The sequence below is a fragment of the Trachurus japonicus genome, chromosome 7 (genome assembly GCF_045865225.1).
Source record: "Trachurus japonicus isolate A0001 chromosome 7, Traja_1.0".
Classification (NCBI taxonomy): Eukaryota; Metazoa; Chordata; class Actinopteri; order Carangiformes; family Carangidae; genus Trachurus; species Trachurus japonicus.
The window spans coordinates 16,009,654-16,031,762 of record NC_140913.1 but is presented as its reverse complement, the minus strand read 5'-3'; the positions used below and the strand labels follow the sequence as shown (position 1 = coordinate 16,031,762).

General features: G+C 41.0%; 1 protein-coding gene and 1 long non-coding RNA gene across 2 annotated transcripts in view; one reads left to right on the top strand and one right to left on the bottom strand.

The window, feature by feature from the left end:
- Positions 1-6,826: 6,826 nt before the first annotated feature.
- LOC146984446 (uncharacterized) overlaps positions 6,827-22,109 on the bottom strand; it is a 40,043-nt gene continuing 24,760 nt past the window's right edge. Inside the window, exon 3 of the long non-coding RNA XR_015036146.1 lies at positions 6,827-7,071. This is a non-coding gene — a long non-coding RNA (uncharacterized LOC146984446). The remainder of the gene's footprint in view (positions 7,072-22,109) is intronic.
- The window catches only part of espn (espin), a 30,281-nt gene continuing 20,208 nt past the window's right edge, over positions 12,037-22,109 (top strand). Inside the window, exons 1-4 of the mRNA XM_085783012.1 lie at positions 12,037-13,012; positions 15,003-15,196; positions 21,249-21,435; positions 21,853-22,035. Coding sequence (XP_085639138.1) covers positions 12,710-13,012; positions 15,003-15,196; positions 21,249-21,435; positions 21,853-22,035 — 867 coding nt within the window. The 5' untranslated portion in view covers positions 12,037-12,709. The remainder of the gene's footprint in view (positions 13,013-15,002; positions 15,197-21,248; positions 21,436-21,852; positions 22,036-22,109) is intronic.

Below are 22,109 nucleotides of genomic sequence, written 5' to 3'. Positions count from 1 at the left end.
GGGAACACAAGCCACACACCCTCGGGGGATGGGTAGTGGGGGTATGCCTCTGGGAGTTGAGTGGAGCTCCGGTGTGGACCATCTGGTCCCTTAGGGCCCCTGCATCTACCGGTGGTATGCAGAGTTTTGTGATGGTGTTGCGTTTAATTGCCTCTAAATCTTTAAGTTTTAACGTTGGACCAAGGTCCTATTACACACAGAAGACAAATAATGGGTTGTTTTCCCCTTAAAAGACTATGTGAAACCCGACTCCTTTCATTTTGCTACATAAGAACCTGCTACTTTTTTGTCTGCATGGCTTTGCCATAAAGATGGTTATGTTTCTGTTTATTCTTTTATTTGCATCAAAATAGAAGAATAAACAAGACAGTAGCCAAACCATTCAAATCTTACATTGTGCGATGATACAAAGTTGCCTTAATATAAAGTAGACGAGTTTGATCAAAAATGATTTTTAAAAAGCTATGGGCCATATCATTTTAGTCAATTTATCAATGTCTGTGGGCTCTTTCCAACCCACAACAAAAGAAACTCAAAACCACATGAGTAATCCTGCGGTGGGCAGAGGAAATCTATTCCTAAAAAAAAAATAATAAAAGCAGATACCCAAGCCACGCTATGTATGGATTAACATCTGCTTATAGAACCCCCCAGCAGCTTGTTTCCAATATCAACAACGTGGCGTTTACCTGGACCAATGGGGGAGGAGACAAGAGTCATAACCTGCAACAGACCAGATGCAGACAAGTGCATCTGCGGAGCATTACATGGACCAAACAAAGGACCAAGCGGCACACTGCTCTAACACCGCGCGTGAATAAGGCAGTGAGGAATATGCCTATACCTATATGAATGGAGAGCTGTTTTGGAAAGTGTCAGTATATATATATATAACATAGCTTATATATCTATCATTGTAAACACTTTTAAAAAAATTGAGTCAAACAGCTATTATATTAACACAGTATAGTTTCAGTCAATTTCCGTTGTTGACCATTAAACCTGCTGAAAGCTGATTCACGCGTTCGGCACGCGCCACGGCCGCGCAACAGATGGGAACCCCCACACACCCACCGCCCTTCTCATGGTCACCAGTCTCTACCACACACCCTCCCCTCCCCCTCTCTCCCACTGCTGTACCACCGCGCTGCTGCTCCCAGCATCCCAGCATCCCTCCTGCTCCATGTTCCTGTGCGCCCATCACTGACCACGGTGCATACACACACACACACACACACACACACACACACACACACACACACACACAATGACGCAATTACAAAGCAAGACTATGCTGGTCCAAATAAAACACAAAGCCATAACCAAGCACACACAGGCCATAAGACAAAATCACTTGGTTCTGAATGTCTCAACAACACGATTCAAATATGGAAAAACAGCATCTTTATGCGTTGATTGTATGCAGGGGATGTGCAAGTGGAGCACTATAGACTGTGGGAAATGATATAAAATGCACGTTTGTCACAGAATTTGATCGAGGGTGGTTTATTTTACATGTATTTGATTGAACAAAGTCGAAGATGACGCTGCCCTTCGGCTGCAAGCTGTCCTCTCGTAGCTTGAGGGTTTTCAACCTTCAACCCATTTTCCAGACATTATAGATGCGTAGGTTTGCACGCGTCCCTGTTGCAACCCCCTCTCCCTCCTCCTCCTCCTCCTCCTCCTCCTCCCCCTCATAACTGCCACCAAGTCCAGTCTGGGAACGGGCCCTTCGAGATAAGACAGGAAAAAAAAAAGTTAAAGGGAGGCTTCGGTTAGGAGCCTTTTTGTCCTGGTTTCAGCGTGGGTATCCATCTGTGCAGCTGAGGGCACAGTCATCCTTTGTTGAAAGGACATACAGAAAAGTTCTCCAGCCACTTGAAAGAAATACAGACCCAACTCGTGTATTTGTTGTCTTAAACCACACGTTTGTGAATTCAGTGTCTGGCAATCGAAATACAAATTGTTGCATTATTATCGTTATTATTCATTTGATGATTAGCAATATCTAATTAAGACATTAATAAAATGCTGTTTTGAACACCAGTAGCCTATAATCTGGATGAGGTGAGCAACACATTCCCAGATTACATTTGACCCGTTTAAAGTTTGAGAAATAAATTCACTATAGGTGAGAATCAGTGTGTATAACCGGCATGAGGCTGACACGAGCCACAGCGGTCGCACCAGATGGTTTAGTGAGGCGTGACGGCAGAAGCGTCGACGGGCTCTGCGCTGCTGAGGGAGGTCGTCGTCATCGCGCCGAAGGTGAGGGCTTCCAGTCAGACTGCAAACTTTTCCATCCTCCAGTTCGTGACTGCAGCTCAAACGCTGTCTGGCATCATCAAGCCAAAACCTACGCCAACATGATCCTGAAGCATCTGCATGCAGAACAACAATATCTGAATTATATTTGTTGCTCGTTTATGACACGAAATATTCTGGGGAAAAAATAATTGTGTTTACTTTAATAGTGTTACCTCTGAATTAAAACATGTAGCCTTAAATTTACAAGTGCAAATTATTCTTCATTTTCTTGAATTTCCTTAATTTCAAAACTAATTTGCTGGTTGAAAAACGGTGTATGATGTGGTGTTTTTCTTCTTTTTTTAGGCTACTTTAAAAGTAAGGGCGTTAAACCTATTTCCCAGCTGCCTCATGAAGATGAAGGGGAAAATAAAGAGAGAACACACAGAGACGCTGCTCAAGTTATTGTTCTCACACACTTCTTAGCTGCTCTATTCAGATTCAGAACTTGCTGGACCAACAGATTATTACTTTGCAGATGAGAAAACAACACTGAGTTAGGGTTAGGGTTAGGTTGGCCATGATCATAATGAGCAAATAAATCTCCAAGACCACAACAGAAAGCAACAGGAGCATTAAAGAGGGTGTAAATATGACAAATATTTGATACATTAGTCCAAGTGTAACTGTGCCATCTCAAGGTGTCACAAGATCATGTGTGGCCTTTCACATCTTTTTTATTTTTTATTTTTTCCAGCTTGTTTTGGGGGGCTTTTAGGCAATTGACAGGACAGCGATAGAGAGGCAGGAAATGGGGAGACAGAGAGAAGGGGAGGTGGAATTGAACCGGGGCCGCTACAGCGAGGACTCTGCTTACAGGGCACCTGCTCTACCCACCAAGCTAAACAATGTCCCTGGCCTTTCATATCTGATCAAGAAGATTCAACTGTAAGTGACTGTAGGGTGGCACACTGTGCTGCTTTAAGAGCTCTGTCCATAGTGCTGAAGTGTTGGTCCATGTGTAGCAGTTGCTCTATTAAAGAGTCAGGATAACAAAGACAGTGAAGACCTGCATGGTGTTGGACTTGGTCAACAATGTGTCTTAAGATCTGCATAAGACACGTGTTAATGAAATCAAGAAAGAGTTTTGACAAAAGGACCTAAGGTGCTGTTACAAAGCGCCTTCATAAAGTCTGATCAGATATGAAAGGCCACACTTGACTTTGTGACACTTGGATGATACAGAGGTAGGTAGAGGAAAGCACACACAATAATGCATCAAAGATTTACATCCTCTTCAATGCTCATGTTGCTTTCTGTTGTGGAAGTGGAGGGGAAGAAAGAAGCTGGTCTTTTGTTGTTCATTTTGCTCATGGTCCACTTGGTGTTATTTTCTGACCTGGAACATGCTAAGAGGTTTGTGAGAATATTCTCTCTCTCTCTCTTTATCTGTGAGACAGACTCTGTAAAATAAGTTTAACTCCCTGATTTTTAATGTAGCCCACAAGAAAACCAGGGACCAAAGTGATACTGAACATCCAGGAGCTGCAGCTAAAATACACCAGATCGTAAACTATTGCACCAATTTTGAAATTGAAGCATATTGTCTAACTGCTTTCAGAGTAAAATGTATAATCATTTGAACCTTGAACTGTAGGGCGCATGTTTGGATTTGAAGATACCACAATATATGCTATTCCCAAATATTTCATGCTATCAATATGGATTTTAAACGTTTTTTAAATGTTTGCTCATGAAGCTGACATGCAGCACGTTCAACAATGACGCTCAAATTTTGCAGCACAGGTAAACATTTTGTGAACACTAAATGACCACACTTAGTTAAAACTAATGCAGGCTGATACAGCTGTCCGGCTATAAAGTAACCTCTATAGGGATTATAATGTTCTGTTTTTGTCAAGACTTTTTTACATTAAACCACCAAATGCAAATAAATGAGTGCTACACATGTCTGTAGTTGAATCAATGCCTCTATCATGGTTATTGTCATCATCAGTGATTGTTGTTACTTTTATAAGTCTTATATAAAAGGTGGCTCAGGCTCAAAACATATCTGCATCCTTAGCTGTAAACTGACATAAACATAATTGTATGCCTATTGTTCAGAGGTTTGAGGTGTGAGGTTTGCTTTATATAAAATGTTAAAACTTAACTTTACATAAGAAACACAGTCAGATAATGTCTAGAAACGATTCTATTTATTATATTATTTTGTGCTCTTTGTTCACTGGATCACATCGCAAAGATGCAAAAAGGAGACCTATCAAAATTTTCCGTGAAGCTTCCCACGCCTAAAACAACGCCATGCCCATGAAGCATCTGCCGTTCCCGTGACGAAAAAAACCAATCTTTTTTTTTTCTTTATCCTGCACGAGGTCCATTTGACGTCACAGACCCAGTCCCAAAGTCCACATCAGCATCCACATCGTGCTTAGTGACATAGGGTAACAAAGGACACTGATAAAACCGTGTTATCTGTGAATAAAACACCTCTTACCAAGCTGAAAATAAACTTTGCCAAAGTTATTTAAGTCTTTTATATGAATCCACCAGTATTAAAACTCTTGTAGTGATATCAGAGAGTTTTAGCTGCATATTATCCTCTGCACGAAGACATAGCTTCTACAAATGATGTGCTTGTTTTTGTTATTTGTTTTACATGGATACAAAGTAAAAAAGTACAAAAAAGTGCAACTGTTGTACTTGGACACACATCAGAGAAAGATCTGAAACTGTTTCATTACGCACAGTAGAAACCGAGCATTACGCACGACTTCAAATATGAAATACTCCTAAATGTGGTGAAAGACAAACCACAGACGCAGTTGAATTTGCTGAATGAAATGCGGGCATAAAAACTGCAGGTTTTTGTTACTGTGTTAAAATTGTGCTTTAACTATACACACGTTCTACCTTTGGATATTCATTCTTATTGTTCCACTTTTACAAAAATTACAAGAAGCATCAAGCCCGGCGTCGTTTTCCAGGGGCGGAGAAATATTTGTTTTGTGAAACGCGTAATGGCTCAGACAGGATTTGAATAACCAAACAAGTCCAACCAAGCCAAAAGCCAAGCTCGTGAAACAGAACGCACATCTGGCTGCCCGCGTTTGTTTTGTCCTTGGAGGTTGACAAAGGTATAAACTTATAGAGCGTCACTCTCCACCAACACAGCTCTGACAAACTTGGACATCCGTGCGCAACAGCCAGAGATCAGACACTTTACCCCACATTTAGAGAAAAAACAACTGTGTATTATCTCCGTGAATGCTGCAGCAGATTGGGCATTAGAGCGACCACATACAGCCGAGGTGAAATCCCCAGGCTTGTTGGCGGGGTTTTTTTGTTTTTTTTTTGTAATATTGGATTTCTGATTGAGGGAGATGCATTGTGCTGCCATGTCAGGGGCACGAGAACAGCACGAGCCAGGCAAACAAAGGCAGCAGATGGCTTTCCTGCTCCGATGAATTATTTTTGAAGTTACAGAGACACAGGGACCATTAAGAGTTGTCCATGGGGAAATTAAAGAGCGAGGGGTTAATGATAAAAAAAAGGATTTGTGGTAAAATGTATCTAATTTATAAAATATATGACAAGGTGGATTTCTTTATGATTCACAAAAAAGTATTTGTGATTACTGTAACTGCTCATAACAATAGACAATAGAGTGCTGAGAAAAAAAATACAATAAAAAAGAAGTGGAAAAAGAAAAAAGATGTATAAAGATATAGCTTAGAGCATCCTTTACCATGAGTGATTTACCCAGTTGATTTTATTACATTTTGAACTGAAAAGACACCAACAAGAAACAAGCCAATGGTGCTTCCGGTTTAAAGACTCTTGCAGAGGGACTCCATCAACTGATCGCCTCATTTCTCCGTGCAGAAGCAGCTTGCACACTCTGCCCCTGCACTGCGCCTCAAGGTTGCAGCAGAGCTGGGCCGTGAGGGGGCGGGGCCTCTGCGAGGGGTCCGCCCACAAAGACAACGCGCCCCTGTCATTGAGCCACAAACCTCGTGTAGTAAAAGGGCGCTCAATACAACTGCAGCTTCCAGCCAGCGACCATCTATCTGCCAGAGCTGCTGCTGGCTTTAAATGACACGCAGCAGAGGAGCAACCCGAGACACGTCTGGTAAGCAATATTTATTTATGTATTAAATATATATACAGTATATTGAATTAATTATATTGTGTATCATACCAATCAGTGTAATGAACATTGCTAGTGTTATATATTTTACCCCTTGACACCAGAATTAGTATGAAATCTCACTGTGCTTTTTAAATATGTTAAATGTTCATAGATTAGAGTGTAAATATTTGTGTCAGTATTTATATGGCTAAAGTCTAAGTCTTAACCATAGCCTTTACCTGTAACATGTAACTCTGAGAATGTGCTTAAGATTTTATAATCTTACTTTTCTTTTGGACTTTACTGTCTTTTTATTTTTGGTGTAGCTTGTCGTTTGGTGTAAATGCTATAAAATGACTGAGCTGGACCATAAATCCTATTAAATAAAGTTATGAGACACACAGAAACTATCAAGTACAGTTTCCCACATTTCCAGGAAATGACATCACACCAGAAAGAGTTGTCTCGGGCTTTCCTGACTTTTCACTGTAGATACTGCATTGTTAAAACGCCTGTCTTGTTAGATTAGTTGTCCCGTCTCTGTCAGCTGCTAATGAGCCTGAATGTGAGAAAGTCTGACCACAGAAATTCTCACTGCAGCTTACGGATGACTGGGTCGCTGTGGGAGAGACGTCCTGCCTGCGTGAGTTCAGGGGCCAGAAGACGTCTCACTAATGCAGGACAGACAGAAGAAACAAGAAAGATTAGAAGTACAGTGATGTTTATCATCTGTTGTGGCACTTATTCCTGCCTCTGCTCTTATGTCATTTGAAATTCTTTAAGATCGCGTAGGTACACTGACTTCTAGGCTACTTATTATCATAAGGGAATTAACTCCAGACAAGAGAGGCACATAGGGGAATTGTGTTTATCTTCCTCTGTCCAGTTGTTAAATTGTGTTTGTTAAATATAGAAGTAGTGTGTATATATATATATGCCATTTACTAATGTCAGTTGTGACACAATTGTTTCAGAGGAAAATAAAGCCGCAGGATTCATTTGCTTGTGTGTAAGCACTATTCAAGAACAGTTTGATCTATTCTCCTTTTCATGTTTTAAAAGCAATGTTGGAAACGTGTCTGCAATTACAAGTAGCCAAACTAAAATAATATCAAATTATATGGATAATTAGATTTAGACTTTGTAATGTCTCCTGTAGATGTTGTCCTGATGTTTTAAGGCAGACAGTCAGAGAAAGAAAGAAAGATTGATTATGGGGATGGGATGCAGAATGGCAAATAAAGTTTTATATGAATAATTAGATATACAGTTTAGAGAATGATTCATGACGGGCTGCTTCTGTGTGATCTCCTAAAGAAAGAAAGAAAGAAAGAAAGAAAGAAAGAAAGAAAGAAAGAAAGAAAGAAAGATTGATTATGGGGATGGGATGCAAAATGGCAATGGAAAAAATAAAGTTTTATATGAATAATTAGATATACAGTTTAGAGAATGATTCATTAAGGGCTGCTTCTGTGTGATCTCCTGAAGAAAGAAAGAAAGAAAGAAAGAAAGAAAGAAAGAAAGAAAGATTGATTATGGGGATGGGATGCAAAATGGCAATGGAAAAAATAAAGTTTTATATGAATAATTAGATATACAGTTTAGAGAATGATTCATTAAGGGCTGCTTCTGTGTAATCTCCTGAAGAAAGAAAGAAAAAAGAAAGAAAGATTATGGGGATGGGATGCAAAACTGGTGAAAGAAAAAAATAAAGTTTTATATGAATAATTAGATATACAGTTTTTAATGCATCCTGTAGATAATGATTCATGAAAGGCTGCTTTTGTGAAAGAAAGAAAGAAAGAAAGAAAGAAAGAAAGAAAGAAAGAAAGAAAGAAAGAAAGAAAGATTATGGGGATGGGATGCAAAACTGGTGAATGAAAAAAATAAAGTTTTATATGAATAATTAGATATACAGTTTTGCAGCCTGTAGATAATAATTCATGAAAGGCTGCTTTTGTGAAAGAAAGAAAGAAAGAAAGAAAGAAAGAAAGAAAGAAAGAAAGAAAGAAAGAAAGAAAGAAGTTTGGGTATGGGATGCAGAATGACAAAAATAAAGTAATACCCTCTTTTGTGTGTTGGTCTTTTTTCAGCTGCTTAATAAAGTCCATTTTGCCTGGTGTCTTATTTTATGAACAGCCTTGTGAACAACAGTTGTGTGTGTTTTATTCTAATGGCGGGTTATTCCTGTGGATCACGCGTCAAGGTGCAGACGGACACGGTCCTCTCACTGGTTCTACAGACTACAGACTGAAGGCTTCTTCCCTGCACGCGCCCGAGTTTACTCAAGCGAAAGCAATTACCTCATCGCACGCGCCAACCAGCTGAGTCGTTGCAGATGGGCGCGAGGACCTATACTAACATGGGCCTGTGCTATAATTTTGATATAATACTAGCCTATATTTCTAAAATATTTAAGTTTGGTTTAAAATCGTGATGTGGGGAAAACCTAGGCCTATTATTATTATTATTATTATTATTATTATTATTATTATTATTATTATTATTATTATTAGGCCTATAGGTACTATTAATATTATTATATTATTAGTTGTAGTAGGAGCAGTAACCTTCATGGATCAAGTCTGTGTAGTAAATTTTAGTCTTCACATGTTAGCTTCAGCCATAAATGTTAAATTAAGGCTACCTCTGATAAGCTACTGGCCTATATGATGTTAAATTCAGGAAAACAACAGTCTGCACTGAGAGAAGCCACGTGAATTTAGGACTATATCTGATCTGTGCACGGTGCTTAATGGTCCATTAGTAGCAGCAGACAGATAGACAGCAGGTTGTTAGCTCTGAGCAGCGTGAACTTGAGCACAAACTGTCCTGATTTGAACGCTCCCGCGCTTCAGCAGCAGCAGCAGCAGCAGATGTGACCATACAATAGATGAGGCCCACGCGCTGAATAATTGAGTCCAATTTGAATAACTGTCGCACGTCTGACGCGTGCAAGGAGTATCCAGGCTTTTTTCCCAGGCTTCCTAGGAAAACCGTTGGCAGCCCTCCCACCCCTCCACCACTTCCAGTTCAATAGGGATTTAGTTTCTCACTGCTTGAAGTTGTGGGAGCGTCTTTAAAGAAGCCTGGGAAAAGACTCCAGTTCACAGACACACGATTAAACCCAGAGTAAGACCCGCTATTAACACAGACCTCTTTTGTGTGAGGGGCCCATTAACCAGCAGGTAAGAGAGTAAACACCAGTTCACAAGAGAAAACCGTTATTTCATACGGGATAAGAATGGGTTATATCCAGTTTTTTTGTTTGTTTGTTTTTACAGTCTATGGTTATATCCAAATGTATTGTAAAATATCTTCTATATTGCCTATAGTCAGCTCCTGCCAGTAGCCTACGTTTTTAAATCTGCAACGGTAAAGGCTTTAAAACAAAATCCTTAGCGAAAAATGATTAATCGTTTTACTGTACTAATAGCTCAGCTGTAGGCCCATCGCTGCTTAGCAGCTAATATGCTGCGTGGAAACGTATAGCCTATTAATAACAAAATAAAATACAAAAGCACGCCAATAAACAGACTTTATTCAACCAAAATGTTAATATGTTTTTAAATATTCGCAAGTTCTTATAACCCCCTTACTTTATAGTGGCCTCGCTTCCGTTTTATCATTCCAGCCTATAGCTAAGGTGTAGGCTAAGCCTTTATCCCGGGTTATATGGTGTTGTGTTGATCTCCTGTCCACTAAATCGTGTTGGAGAGTTGTTATTGTCCATTTTCCTTCGGGGAATTGTACCATTAGTCGAAAAATGCTCGTGGGAATCCCCCCTCCCCTCCGCCGCGTGTCTATGACAGTTGGACCTGTGCAACAGATGGACCTAGGAGGCACGCGCCGAGCACGAGCCGCTACCCACCACCCCCTCCCCTCCCCTCCCCTCCCTCACTCCCTCTCTCCCTCCCGAGAGACACCCACCCTGCAGAAAAAGTCAATGAGCCTAATCTGACAGTGACGAGGCAGGAAGCTGTATGACTGAGATGCAGCAACTTCTCTGATTATCACGTCAGCTCCCAAATGATCCCATAAAAACATAAATATGGTTATAATATATAATATAATATTTCAAATGGATTTTGGGGCGTAAGACTGCACCACCAGTAAGATACAGGCCTATAATGGCTTGAATTCTGGCAGTCATTTCGTTTTTATATAAAACTTAACTGGTCACGTTTTCATAATTATATCCCTCGCTTTTCCCCCATAATTATGTGTTTTTCTGATGTGTTGACATTGTGACGTGAGTGGCAGGTTCTCAGTGATTTAGAGAAGCCTGGACAAAATCATGACAAGACACCTGGACACCTCTGCAGGTAGAACCACTTATGAACATGAAACTTTCCTGCCACCGTTTGGTGATTTACAGAACTACAGTTTTTTTTTTTTACCTGACAGGATGAGAGTTCAGGGACACACAGTGCTGAAGGCACAGGTTTGGCTTATTATCCTCAAAATGTAACTAAATTATCACAAAAAAAAAATATATATCTAAATCATCACTGTTAAATGACTGGTTAATCATTAAACAACTGGTAGAGCCTTCAGGCACCCTTATCAGCCTATATTGTACATAAAATCTTACTAACAGTATAGACCTAATTTTCAGATGAGTGTAGTGCACTAAAAAGGAAGCTAATTCAAATACAATACAATATCAAGAGTAAATACTTCTAATTATTGCACTTAGCGCGTGCTTAGTTCCAGCTGCACACATCACAGTAAAGCATTGAATTTTTATTATGTTTCCATTATGAGCAAGTCATTACTGAGATCAATTCTTGGTAGAGTTTACCAGAACATCAGTTATGCTGTAGGCCTACAGCTTCTCCACAGCCACACACAGCCTTGCATTTAAATTGTAATGGGATAAACCAAAGCAATCATATTTATGTTCATTTGTTTTTTTTGCTACTTGGGGATATGTGACATTGAAAACTTGAAAAGGCGACTGAAACTTTTTGTTATTTCAATGATTTTTCAAGTCTGTGCAAATTCTCATTTGTCCAGGTCAAAGGCATCTCTAGGCAACTGAATCAGGTCAACGACTAGTCTACATGAACTGATGAAGCCACTTGGATAAGGCGCGAAACGTCTTCAAAGACAAAAGCTTGTCCAGTTGACCTGATTCAGTTTACTAAAAATGATTTTTCAACATAACATGAGTGTGTCCTTGTATGTACATATTACAGCTACTAGGCTGTGGTCATGAACTCTCTTAATTTACAGTAAAAGATGCTGAATATTTGTCATATCTAGGCCTAATGAAGAACTAGATATGGTTAAATATCATGTTGTGAGTTTGAAGACGGTAAAGTAAACAGTGAATATTTTCATACCTCAACATTTACTTCTTAAATAGTTTGGTCTGTCACTCCATTACATAAGGCCTAGAGTGAATCACATAACACATTTATTCCTGATTAAGTTATAACTGTCTGAGCCACATTTTGTATAGGCCTACAGTCTGTGGGTATACCAGGTCTCCCCTCCTGTTTCACCAAGGGCCACCAGATGGACCTCTTCTGAGTCCCGACTGTGGGTGTCCAGTGATGCTGCTCCACGGCCACGCGTAATCTGAATGCCCACGAGCCTGTATATGCTCAACGAGCTAATTGCCTCATTATTATTTAGCCGTGGGGTCTATATTTGACATCCCACCACAGTTGCATAACTTTCTCAGAGTTTTAACGAGCCTGTCCGCTCTGCCCCTTTAACTTCTGAGCCGATTTCCAGAAAGCAGCAACCTGTAACAGGCTCAGCGGTCCTCCCCCTGATGGATTATTAAACAGTTGCTCAGTCCCATGTCGCCATCTGCTATAGGAAGAAAAACACTGCGGAATATCCTCCGAGGCACATGATAGACGATAGTTATTCGGAAGCAGAGAAGGTAAACAAAAACATAAAATAAAGCAAGTCTTTACCGGAAAAAGGGGAAGCAAAGTGGAGTAACAGGTGTTGAGCGACCGAGAGAGCAGAAGCGGATTACTGGCCCCACATCGTCGGGTAAAACACAGGCAGCAGGTCAGTTTACAGATACAGATACAGACACAGAATAAGGACAGTGGAGCGAGTTTTTATCTCAACATGTAAAACACGTCGCTTTAAACAGCCGAGGCTTTTCCACCGCTCTATTGACCAGGAACGCGTCTTGTTTTGACGGAGACATGTGGAGCCACTATTGAACTATCGGGGGGAAATTGACTCATCTTGAAAGTTTGTGATGCTGATCTCGTCTACACGGTGAAGTGACAGGGTTCAAACCAAGAGAAAGGAGTCGTCCGACCCTCTGCAGCGGCTATGGTGGTGGTGGAGGGGGACCGGACGCTGCTCGCCGCGAGGCAGGGGGATGTGCAGACGCTCAAAGTGCAATTAGCGGCAAAAACTCTCACGGTCGACATTAAGGACGTGCTGGGGGCTTCACCGGTCCACCATGCAGCCCGGGCCGGAAAACTGGCCTGTCTGCGTTTCCTGGTGGAAGAGGCAGGACTGCCGGGCAACTGCCTGGCGAACAACGGGGCGAGTCCGGCACATGACGCCGCAGCTACCGGTAACCTGGCCTGCCTGCAGTGGCTCCTGACCCAAGGTGGATGTCGGCCAGAGGTGAGTGACCCGAGCTGATGTGTGGCAGACAGTTAGGCCTATAGTCTTAATTCTCCGTTTCCTCCGACCTGCCTGCCATTTTTCTTAGATGTGTAAGCCTATACGTGCCAAACCCTCGCATCCAATCCCTCCTACAAGCCAGTGTGACCTCTCCAGCCAAACTTGGACAGGTATCACTGAGCTCCACTGGACACATGGACCAATGTCAGAGTGTTTTCATTTAACCACACATGTGAAAATACAATAAGAGAGTTTGGACTTGAAAACGAGAAAGTCTGACAAAATGTTAAGACTTTAGACATCAAACCCCAATGAATCTATAGCAGGATTTTTAAAGAGGCAACCCAGAGATAGTCCGTTTTAATCAAGAAATACTTCAAGTGGTTGAATAACATATTTCAGATACACTACATCTTTTACCGGGGGCTGTGTTATTGTAGGAATAGGTACTTCCACAATAAATGTAGTCTAAACCTAATGATGATTCAGATCTAGCCCCCAAAGCTCTGAAACAGTAAAGTAAATCACTTAGCATGGACGAAGAGAAGAAGAGATCCCCAGACATTCACAGGAACCTGAATGGTGCTTATATACTGTTCTAAAAAAGAAAATTGAAAGGCAGTGTATAATACAAATCTATGAAACTTAAGGTAGATTGTTGTCAGTTGTGGATCAGTGGAAATGCACTGAAAATGTTACAAAGTTTCAATTATGGCACTTGGCTTTAGTTGAAACCCCACTCTGTTGCTACCTCCTGTCCCCATGCTAATGAAGTAGCCTATGCAAAACTGGATTTGCAAAGGTAATATCCTTTATACAGCATGCTCTGTGGCACAGAGAGGGTACAAACCATAGACTGTAAAGGTACAAACAGACTTAATGACATAATGACAGTGGAGTCTGACACGATAGAGGTGTATAATGTAATGTATAATGGCACTGTAAGTATTATGGTTAAACCTTCACATGACAGATTAAACCTTGTGAGCCCTTATGACTCAGTTACCTCATTCCCATGTCCCTGCTGGTAGTAGGAGGAAAAGCATTTACCATAGTGAGGGAATGCAGCAGGTATCTATCTATCTATCTATCTATCTATCTATCTATCTATCTATCTATCTATCTATCTATCTATCTATCTATCTATCTATCTATCTATCTATCTATCTATCCATCTATCCATCTATCCATCTATCCATCTATCTATCTATCTATCTATCTATCTATCCATCCATCCATCCATCTATCCATCTATCCATCTATCTATCTATATATCTATCCATCTATCCATCTATCTATCTATCTATCTATCTACCATACAATATGATAATACAATACAATATACAATAACAAATTATAAGTGGAGTATTTATACAGGCAGAAAGGTAGAGAGATAGATATATTTTTATACACAACAGAAACACAAGCACCACATCTGAATCACTCAATCAGATACTGGATCTGTCCTGTAGTAATCTGGGATTCTAAATTTGAAACACAGAGTAATAAGATTTGAAACACAGAGTAATAAGATGACTGCCTGACAGAGCCCAGAGGAGTGACAAAGAGCACCCCACACCAAGAACTAACTGATAAGATAATTTAGTAATTACCATCAGTTATCAGTTGCAGTGCAATTTACTTGATGGGCAGTTTCACTTGTCACAATTTGTTTTTGTTTCACGTTACTGCTCTTGGTTCCTGATTGTATCTGATGTTAATGATGTGCATTTGAGTGTAATAAGGACTAAGTTTAATAATCGCTCCCCACCTCTCAGCCCAGAGACTCACCCATTAGTTTCCCTTTGGCACCATGAGTCTGGTTTAATGACAGTACCCGTAACCTTAACTGTGTGCTCCTACATGAGCTGTATGTTGTATGATTCACTGTCTAATCCTATAACTCTTACAGTTTCTATTTTACTCTACACTGGTTATTAAATTGTTCATGTTTTTTATTCTTCACTTCTGTCTTTGATTTGTTTTACAGGACAGGGACAGTTCTGGTGCCACTGTTCTCCATCTTGCATCCCGCTTCAGTCACCATGAGATCACCGATTGGCTGCTGAAGAGCGGTGAGGTGGACCCCGGGGCCTCCACTGATACAGGCGCCCTGCCCGTCCACTATGCAGCTGCCAAGGGAGACCTGCCGTCTCTCCGACTGTTACTGGGGCACGTCCCAAAGTAAGAGCAAAGCGGTTTCGTGAAACTGAAAGAATAGAAAACCATGTGTTGTCTTCATGTGTGATGGTCGGTGTTCCTCTGTGTAATCAGAGTCTAAACGCTGTTGATTTGGTTACTGTGCAGGACACCACACAGCGATTTAAATATGTTTTTTTAGTATCACTCACAGTACAGTGGTTTTGTCGCTTAATGTGATCAGTGCTTAAATCTGTCAAGAAGTTATATTTATTATTTCCATAAATAAATTGTGATGTTCAGGATAAACAGCTCAAATCAATATGAAAATTACATTATCAGGCTAAACTTTGATGCAAGATACATCACTCTCATCCTCTATGTTTTCTTTATCCCTTTCTTTCGTTCACCTGGTCACCCTCAGCACTCGTCTTCTGCCACTGAGTCAGCACTAGAGTAGTTTCAAATGCCTTTAGACTGACTCTAAAGAACTCAAATCTGTATTTCCAGTCAGCTTTACTCACTTTTTGTGACTGGAACATGCTGCATTAGATTGACAGTTCAGACTCAGTTTCCACACTGTTGCACTTCAGCAATCTGACATTGACAAGTCAACTCTCATTACTTTTCAGATGCTCAGCAAATAATTCTGATAGAAAAACTTCTGACTTGTATGGTGGGGGGTACTTGTAGCTCTAACTGGTAGTGGTGGGAAGCAACCTGAACTTTGTTTTTCGATAGCTGTGGGGCAATCTAAACACTCTGTTCTAATCCCATTTAGAAAAACACTCTTAGTGGTTTAACTTTCCCATAATACTACCCACTGCCCTAGCCCCCATTTGCTAGATAATGCTATATGCATTGCATCTAGAACAGTTAACAGTGTTGTCACAAATCTGCAAAGCTCCGAGAGCCGTGTCAACAATCAAATCAAATGTGTGTGAACTAATATTATTGGTCTTTTTTGCCGACTAAAAAATCCAAAGGCCTGAAATATTCAATTAACTGTGCTCTAATGCAAAGGCCAAGAAAAGCTTCAAGTTGTCACATCTTAAAAAGGAGTTCTATCGAAATAGTCGCAGATGAACAAGAGTCGAAGGGTTAATGTATGCATTATGTTAATAGGGTGTTTGCATGCAATTAGCCTTTGATAGATATCACCCTCAAGCAGTGCAGTCTGTAGTATCAGACCCCCATGTCCTAGGGAGATAACAACCACCCATATGGACTATGTGACTGCCATGGACATGATTGAGGTGCACTGATCACACAAGAAGGAAAAGGTCAGGGTCACCACACAGCCATGTCAGTCAGTAGGTGTCTTCAACAACTAACACCAGAGAGAGTCATGATGCAGCAATGTAGGTGCAGATTTAGCAGCATAAAACTGTTGCTGTGGAGCCAGTACTGTAGGCAAGTGCTGATATTTGTGATCTGCAACAATCTGTGACATATACTATTGTATATTCTGTAACAGCATATATCACTAGTTGAAATACTGTCACAGAAGGTGTTAGTTGTCCACATAAAACGTCATGTTATGCCCTCTGCAGCACCACATAGAAATTAAGGTAAATTAACAGGTGGGATTTAGTGTCCTGTTTTAAAGCAGAAGTAAGCGATCCGGTCGTTTTGGCTAATGCTGCGTTCCAGGCAGGCTTTTGAAACCGTAAATTACAGCTTCAAGTCACGACTTAGTAGCGCTCCAGGCAACCCACTCGTGTTTTTCCGACCTGTTTTACCTGTGAAAGTCACTATAACGGCCACTCGTAACTTCCGACCCGTGAACTCGTACCAGATCGAACTGGTACGACTTCACAGGTCGAAAAAACACGAGTTACGGGTTGCCTTGAACGCACCATCAGCCGATGGAGTTAGAAGCCCCCGCCCTCGTCATGGATCTATTGGTCCTCGTCCCTACGCCACCGCATTCAGGCGCATCCCTTGGCTGCACACACAGCCCTTCATGCCGTTCTCTCTCCTCATTGGATAAAACTTGTAGGATACGAGAAAAGTTTTCTCCTCGGCTCAGAGCAGAGCAGAGGGACTGACAGACCCGTGTTTCGGTCCAAACACTCTATGTAAGTGATTGCTGTCGGAAGATATAACTATTTAAGACTTATATTAACACAAACATATCGCTTACTTCTGCTTTAAGAAAGCAGAGCCTGGTCTGTTCTGTGCTGACCTTGTCCAGGTACTAACTCCAATATTGTGTGGTTGCACCCCAGACAGGTGCATAGCTGCTGAAAATTTAATGAGTCTCAGGGACATGGTAGCTCCCTGATAGCTGGGTCCCATTCACTCTTCTCCACCGCCCCTCCCCCTGTTGCTGTTTACCACCATCTCCATGGAGACACACACAGTAGCGCCAACCAGCGATAAGATAATGAGGGAAACAAATCCGTTTGAATAGACAGACAGCTTTCTAGTTTCTGCCCTCAAGCATTGTTTACAAAGGAACTTTGCAGCAGCGAGATAGCATTCTCGTTTCAGGGTTCGTTACAAGCCACAAATTTATATCAGTGACTTTTCAGAGGGAACCGAATGGAGTTTGTTCCACTTGAAAAATCACAAGGATAACATGACCCTTGTTACATCATCGCTTTAGCAAGTGGCGGCTTAATGACGGTACAACACATGGTGAGTGTTGCCGCGCAGAGGTAAATAGTATGTAAATAAACAGTAAACAACCAACACCCACTACACTGCTTTTATTGAAAATAATATTTCACAATATTAAACCTGACCAGTACTGACTAGTATAGACCTGTGAATACTCTGGGCCTTTTTGTTTTTAATGCTACTTGTGCCACTTCATTTATACCTCATATATAAAATCCCGATACGTTTTACAAGTTCATTTTTAGAATTTAGAGCAACTATTCAACATCTGCACAAAATGTGATGAAAGTCACTGAGATAATTACAATTTTTTAAATCGCCTATTTATTTTAGTTTGATCAAAGAGTTACATTCATACAACAGATATGTTTTGTTTAGAATGACATGCAGACAAAAGTCCAGCGTGACCTGAAGACAAGCACTCAGGAGATGGATCTCGAAACTGTTGCAGCATTTAACTGCCTGCCATTTTCTTCTCATTATGCAATCCTGTCTGTCTGTGTTTTAAGGTCGAGACGGCTGTGTTTCCCTGATACTTTGGTGTCCTTTAGATTTACAAGCCATATCTGAATCAGTAGGTCGTTAGCGTGTTCATCCCCAGTGACCCAAAACCAACAGGCTCATGTGCTGTGTTGCTGCTGATAGCCTCGGCACACAAAAGACTGAATGAATGACAGGGAGGGAGGGAGGGCAAAATAAAGACAGAGGGAGAGAGAGTACAGACAGGTTATGTAATGAATTAGCTCAGATTAAAATCTTTGTCCAAGCCATAATTCCAGCATGTAGTTGGGAAAGGTAGAGAAGGGTTACGGTTAGGGTCAGCCCAATATCAAATGAAAGGTAACAGTAATCCAAGAATTTTAGTTGGTAGCAAGAGATAGCAAAAGTATTTGCACAGGTAAGAAACCATAGATAGAAGTAATAACACATTAATATAAATGAAGATGACCAATTTAATACCGAGCGGCCCTATCCTGCGTGTCATTCCCCCCCTCTCTACCTCCCATTTCCCGTCTCTCTCTCGACTCTCCTGTCCATTAAAGGCAAAAAAGCCCCAAAAAATATAACAAACAAAAAAAACAAAAAACAAACACAACACAAAACAAAAACAAATTGAAGTTGCACCGATTCTCATTGCGTAACAGTTCACCAAGATGCCCACTCTCGGCTTTAAGTTGTTAAAATTAGTTCTCAACTCAAGTGTGTTCATAATTAGGCCCAGAGTGGTGGTGGTGGGGCGGGTCGGGTCGTTCAGCTATTGTTGCCAATTTGTATTTATTTTCTTCAACTTTAATCTTCTTAACTTCTTGGTGCAAGATGAATAAAAACCTCCGCCTACACAATTGGTACTGCATGCTTTTGTAAGATCATTGTTATTACGTTGAAACCTCCGAAATGCAATTCTGAAAGTGAAGGATTACATGTAGGTTTCAAAACTCACTTGATAAAAAGGCAGTGAGAAATATTACCGAAATTGTAAAGTGTTTGACACATTTAGGACCAAATAAAATGACCTTTTGTTGCCCTTTCCTTTTTAAGGCAATGTAATCAATGACTACCTCTAAAGGAATATGTAGACTTATGAAACCGTTAAATATCCAGGTTGGAATATGGAAAGATCTTTAAAAATGTGATATGAGACACTGAGGTCACATAACACAACAGTTTTCATTATTTAGACAGGGAAAGCTATTGAGAAGGTAACTAGCCTTTATCAGGCAAGAAGACCATTAGTGTGACATCAATTACTTCGCTAGTAATGAAGCATAGTAATCAACCTTGGTCTTTGTTTGCATGTAGATGGGGGGGCGGGAGGGGGCGGAGGGGACACCGGATGGACAATTACTGAGTTGAATTACTTATCGGCACTGAACTGGAAATATATCAGATGTCTGCTACTTCACACTGTGTTTTTTCCTTTGAGTGACAAAGTGATGGACAAGGGAGCGCTCCTTGTGCCGCTCGCTAGCTCCGTGGTCACACAAGGCTAAGCTCTTTCTCCTCCCATAGCTCTTTGAAATCTACACCTGTCCTCCAAGAAGCACCTCTTTAGGTGAGAGAGCGTTCGAGCCTCCTCACTTTGAAGCAGCGGAGCCAACGTGTGCTTTGTCAGAAGTGTGTCCGCCTCACCTAAAACATACTCTGTCACGATCAGAGTGCGTGGTTAGGATTAACAAACGTAAGCTCTCCTACACAGACCCCAGTGCGCAGGTGAAACTTCAGCCCACTTTGGTTACACTCATCAATAATTGACCAGTGTGCCCACTTCCTGATGACAGAAGTGCAGATTACTTCCCCTTCTTATTTAAGACGTGTTTGTTTTTACATGGAAGCCTTCCCTTCATCACAGGCTCCATTCATTTTCCTCATAGACAATAAACCATCAGACCATAAACCATCAGACTCTATTTATCTTGTATGCCTGAATTTCTATGGAGCATTTGCCATCCATTTGTGGTTCAGGATAAAACCCTGATTGATCGTAAGCAGACACAGTCCATGATCCATGTGCAGTTTTAGCGCAGGGTCTTTAGCTACTACTGTTGGCTTGAGCTCGTCTCTAAAGGGAAAGCTTGACAGGGTCATGTTTGTGTCTACAGGATCGGATCCACTTGTCCACCTATAAGCCCTGCCTCTCATTTCTGTCACCTTCTCCATTCCTCCTCTTCACCTACTCAGTCCGTCTTGGCCCCTGGCAAACCTGCGTTAAGCAGCACACAGCAAGTCGGGCAAAGCCATTGGAGTGATAATCCTCTTAGTACTGTAGACTCATTGCTCATTTGTCAGTGTCCAAATAAAGCACGACCTTATGGGATTTACCAGGGAAGCGCTCATTCACTCCCTGACCTCCCGCTGTGACTGGAAAGATCTGGGACAGGGAGGAAAACGGGCAGTGGATGAGTGTTTCATTAGAGGTGGGGCTAAGGCCCTTTGGAAATAATGGGGACCAGGATTTGGCTCAGCGTCGCTGCTGTCTGCTCTCAGAATAGTTTCATGTTGACAAAAAGAGGGGCATGTTTTCCTGTCAGTTACCTATTTACGCCACACCCACACTGGACACATAGACTGCATGTACAGTAATGTGTAAACAGATAAATAAATAAAACTCCATAGCAACAGTCAGTTTTAGCTACAGATATTAACTAAAAGTTGTAATTTGATGGCAAGTGATGATTATGTTAATATTTAAGTATTTAATATTTTTTCAGTTTGTGTCCAGTTTGTAGCCTCCTTACTATATTGGGACTTTCTAACTTTTCAAAATTAAGAATCAAAAGAATAAAAGTTTTTGTTGCAAATAGCTACATTCTGTATATTTAAGTGTATATACACATACACCTGTCAGTTCTGTTTGTACCAATCGCACAATTCAATTACCAGTGCCTCAAACAAACAACATCATAGAAATTTGGTCTCGCGGAGCCTTTTATTGACTTTCCAATTTCATTTTATTTTATTTCATTTCATACAGTGTTGTCAACTTCCAAACTAAGAATGGTGCCACACCGCTCTACCTGGCTTGCCAGGAGGGCCATCTTGAGGTTGTCCAATACCTGGTCAAGGATTGTGGGGCGGATCCTAGCATCAGAGCCAATGATGGGATGACATCACTGCATGCTGCTTCCCAGATGGGCCACAACACCGTCATCGTTTGGCTGGTAAATAAGTCAGATGTTGCAGACAAATATGTGCCCTGATTTATTCTAAGATTGATGTCCTGTCCTCAGTGTGTTTTTATTGTATTTTAAATTAAATCTGATCAAACGTAATGAACTCACAGATGTCTATGAGCAAGCAAATTAATGCTGTGTAATCTGAATTAATCCACAAAATGTTATTGCAATTGATGTTATATAACGTTATATAATTAATATGAAAATGATGTTTCATTAGTCTCCTACTTTGAAAAACTTTGTTACATCATGATTTAACACTTGGTGTTTTTATGGAAAACTATAAACATTTAATCTATAACTTGTTGCATTTACTAATTCACCCTACATTTAAAATTGTGCAGAATTCCTACTTGTTGTTGAATCTGAATCTAACTTGTGCCATTACTCTTTCTCATTTAGATGAGTTTCACAGAGATCAGCCTGACAGACAAGGACGGCGACGGGGCCACAGCCATGCACTTTGCAGCCAGCCGGGGCCACGCGAAGGTGCTCAGCTGGCTGCTGCTGCACGGCGGAGAGATCGTCACTGACAGCTGGGGAGGGACTCCACTACATGACGCAGCAGAGAACGGTGAACTGGAGGTGTGTGTTTGTGTTATTCTTCTGAGTTAATGTAAGTGCAGAGAGTCAGACTACAATTGACAGTGACGTAAAAT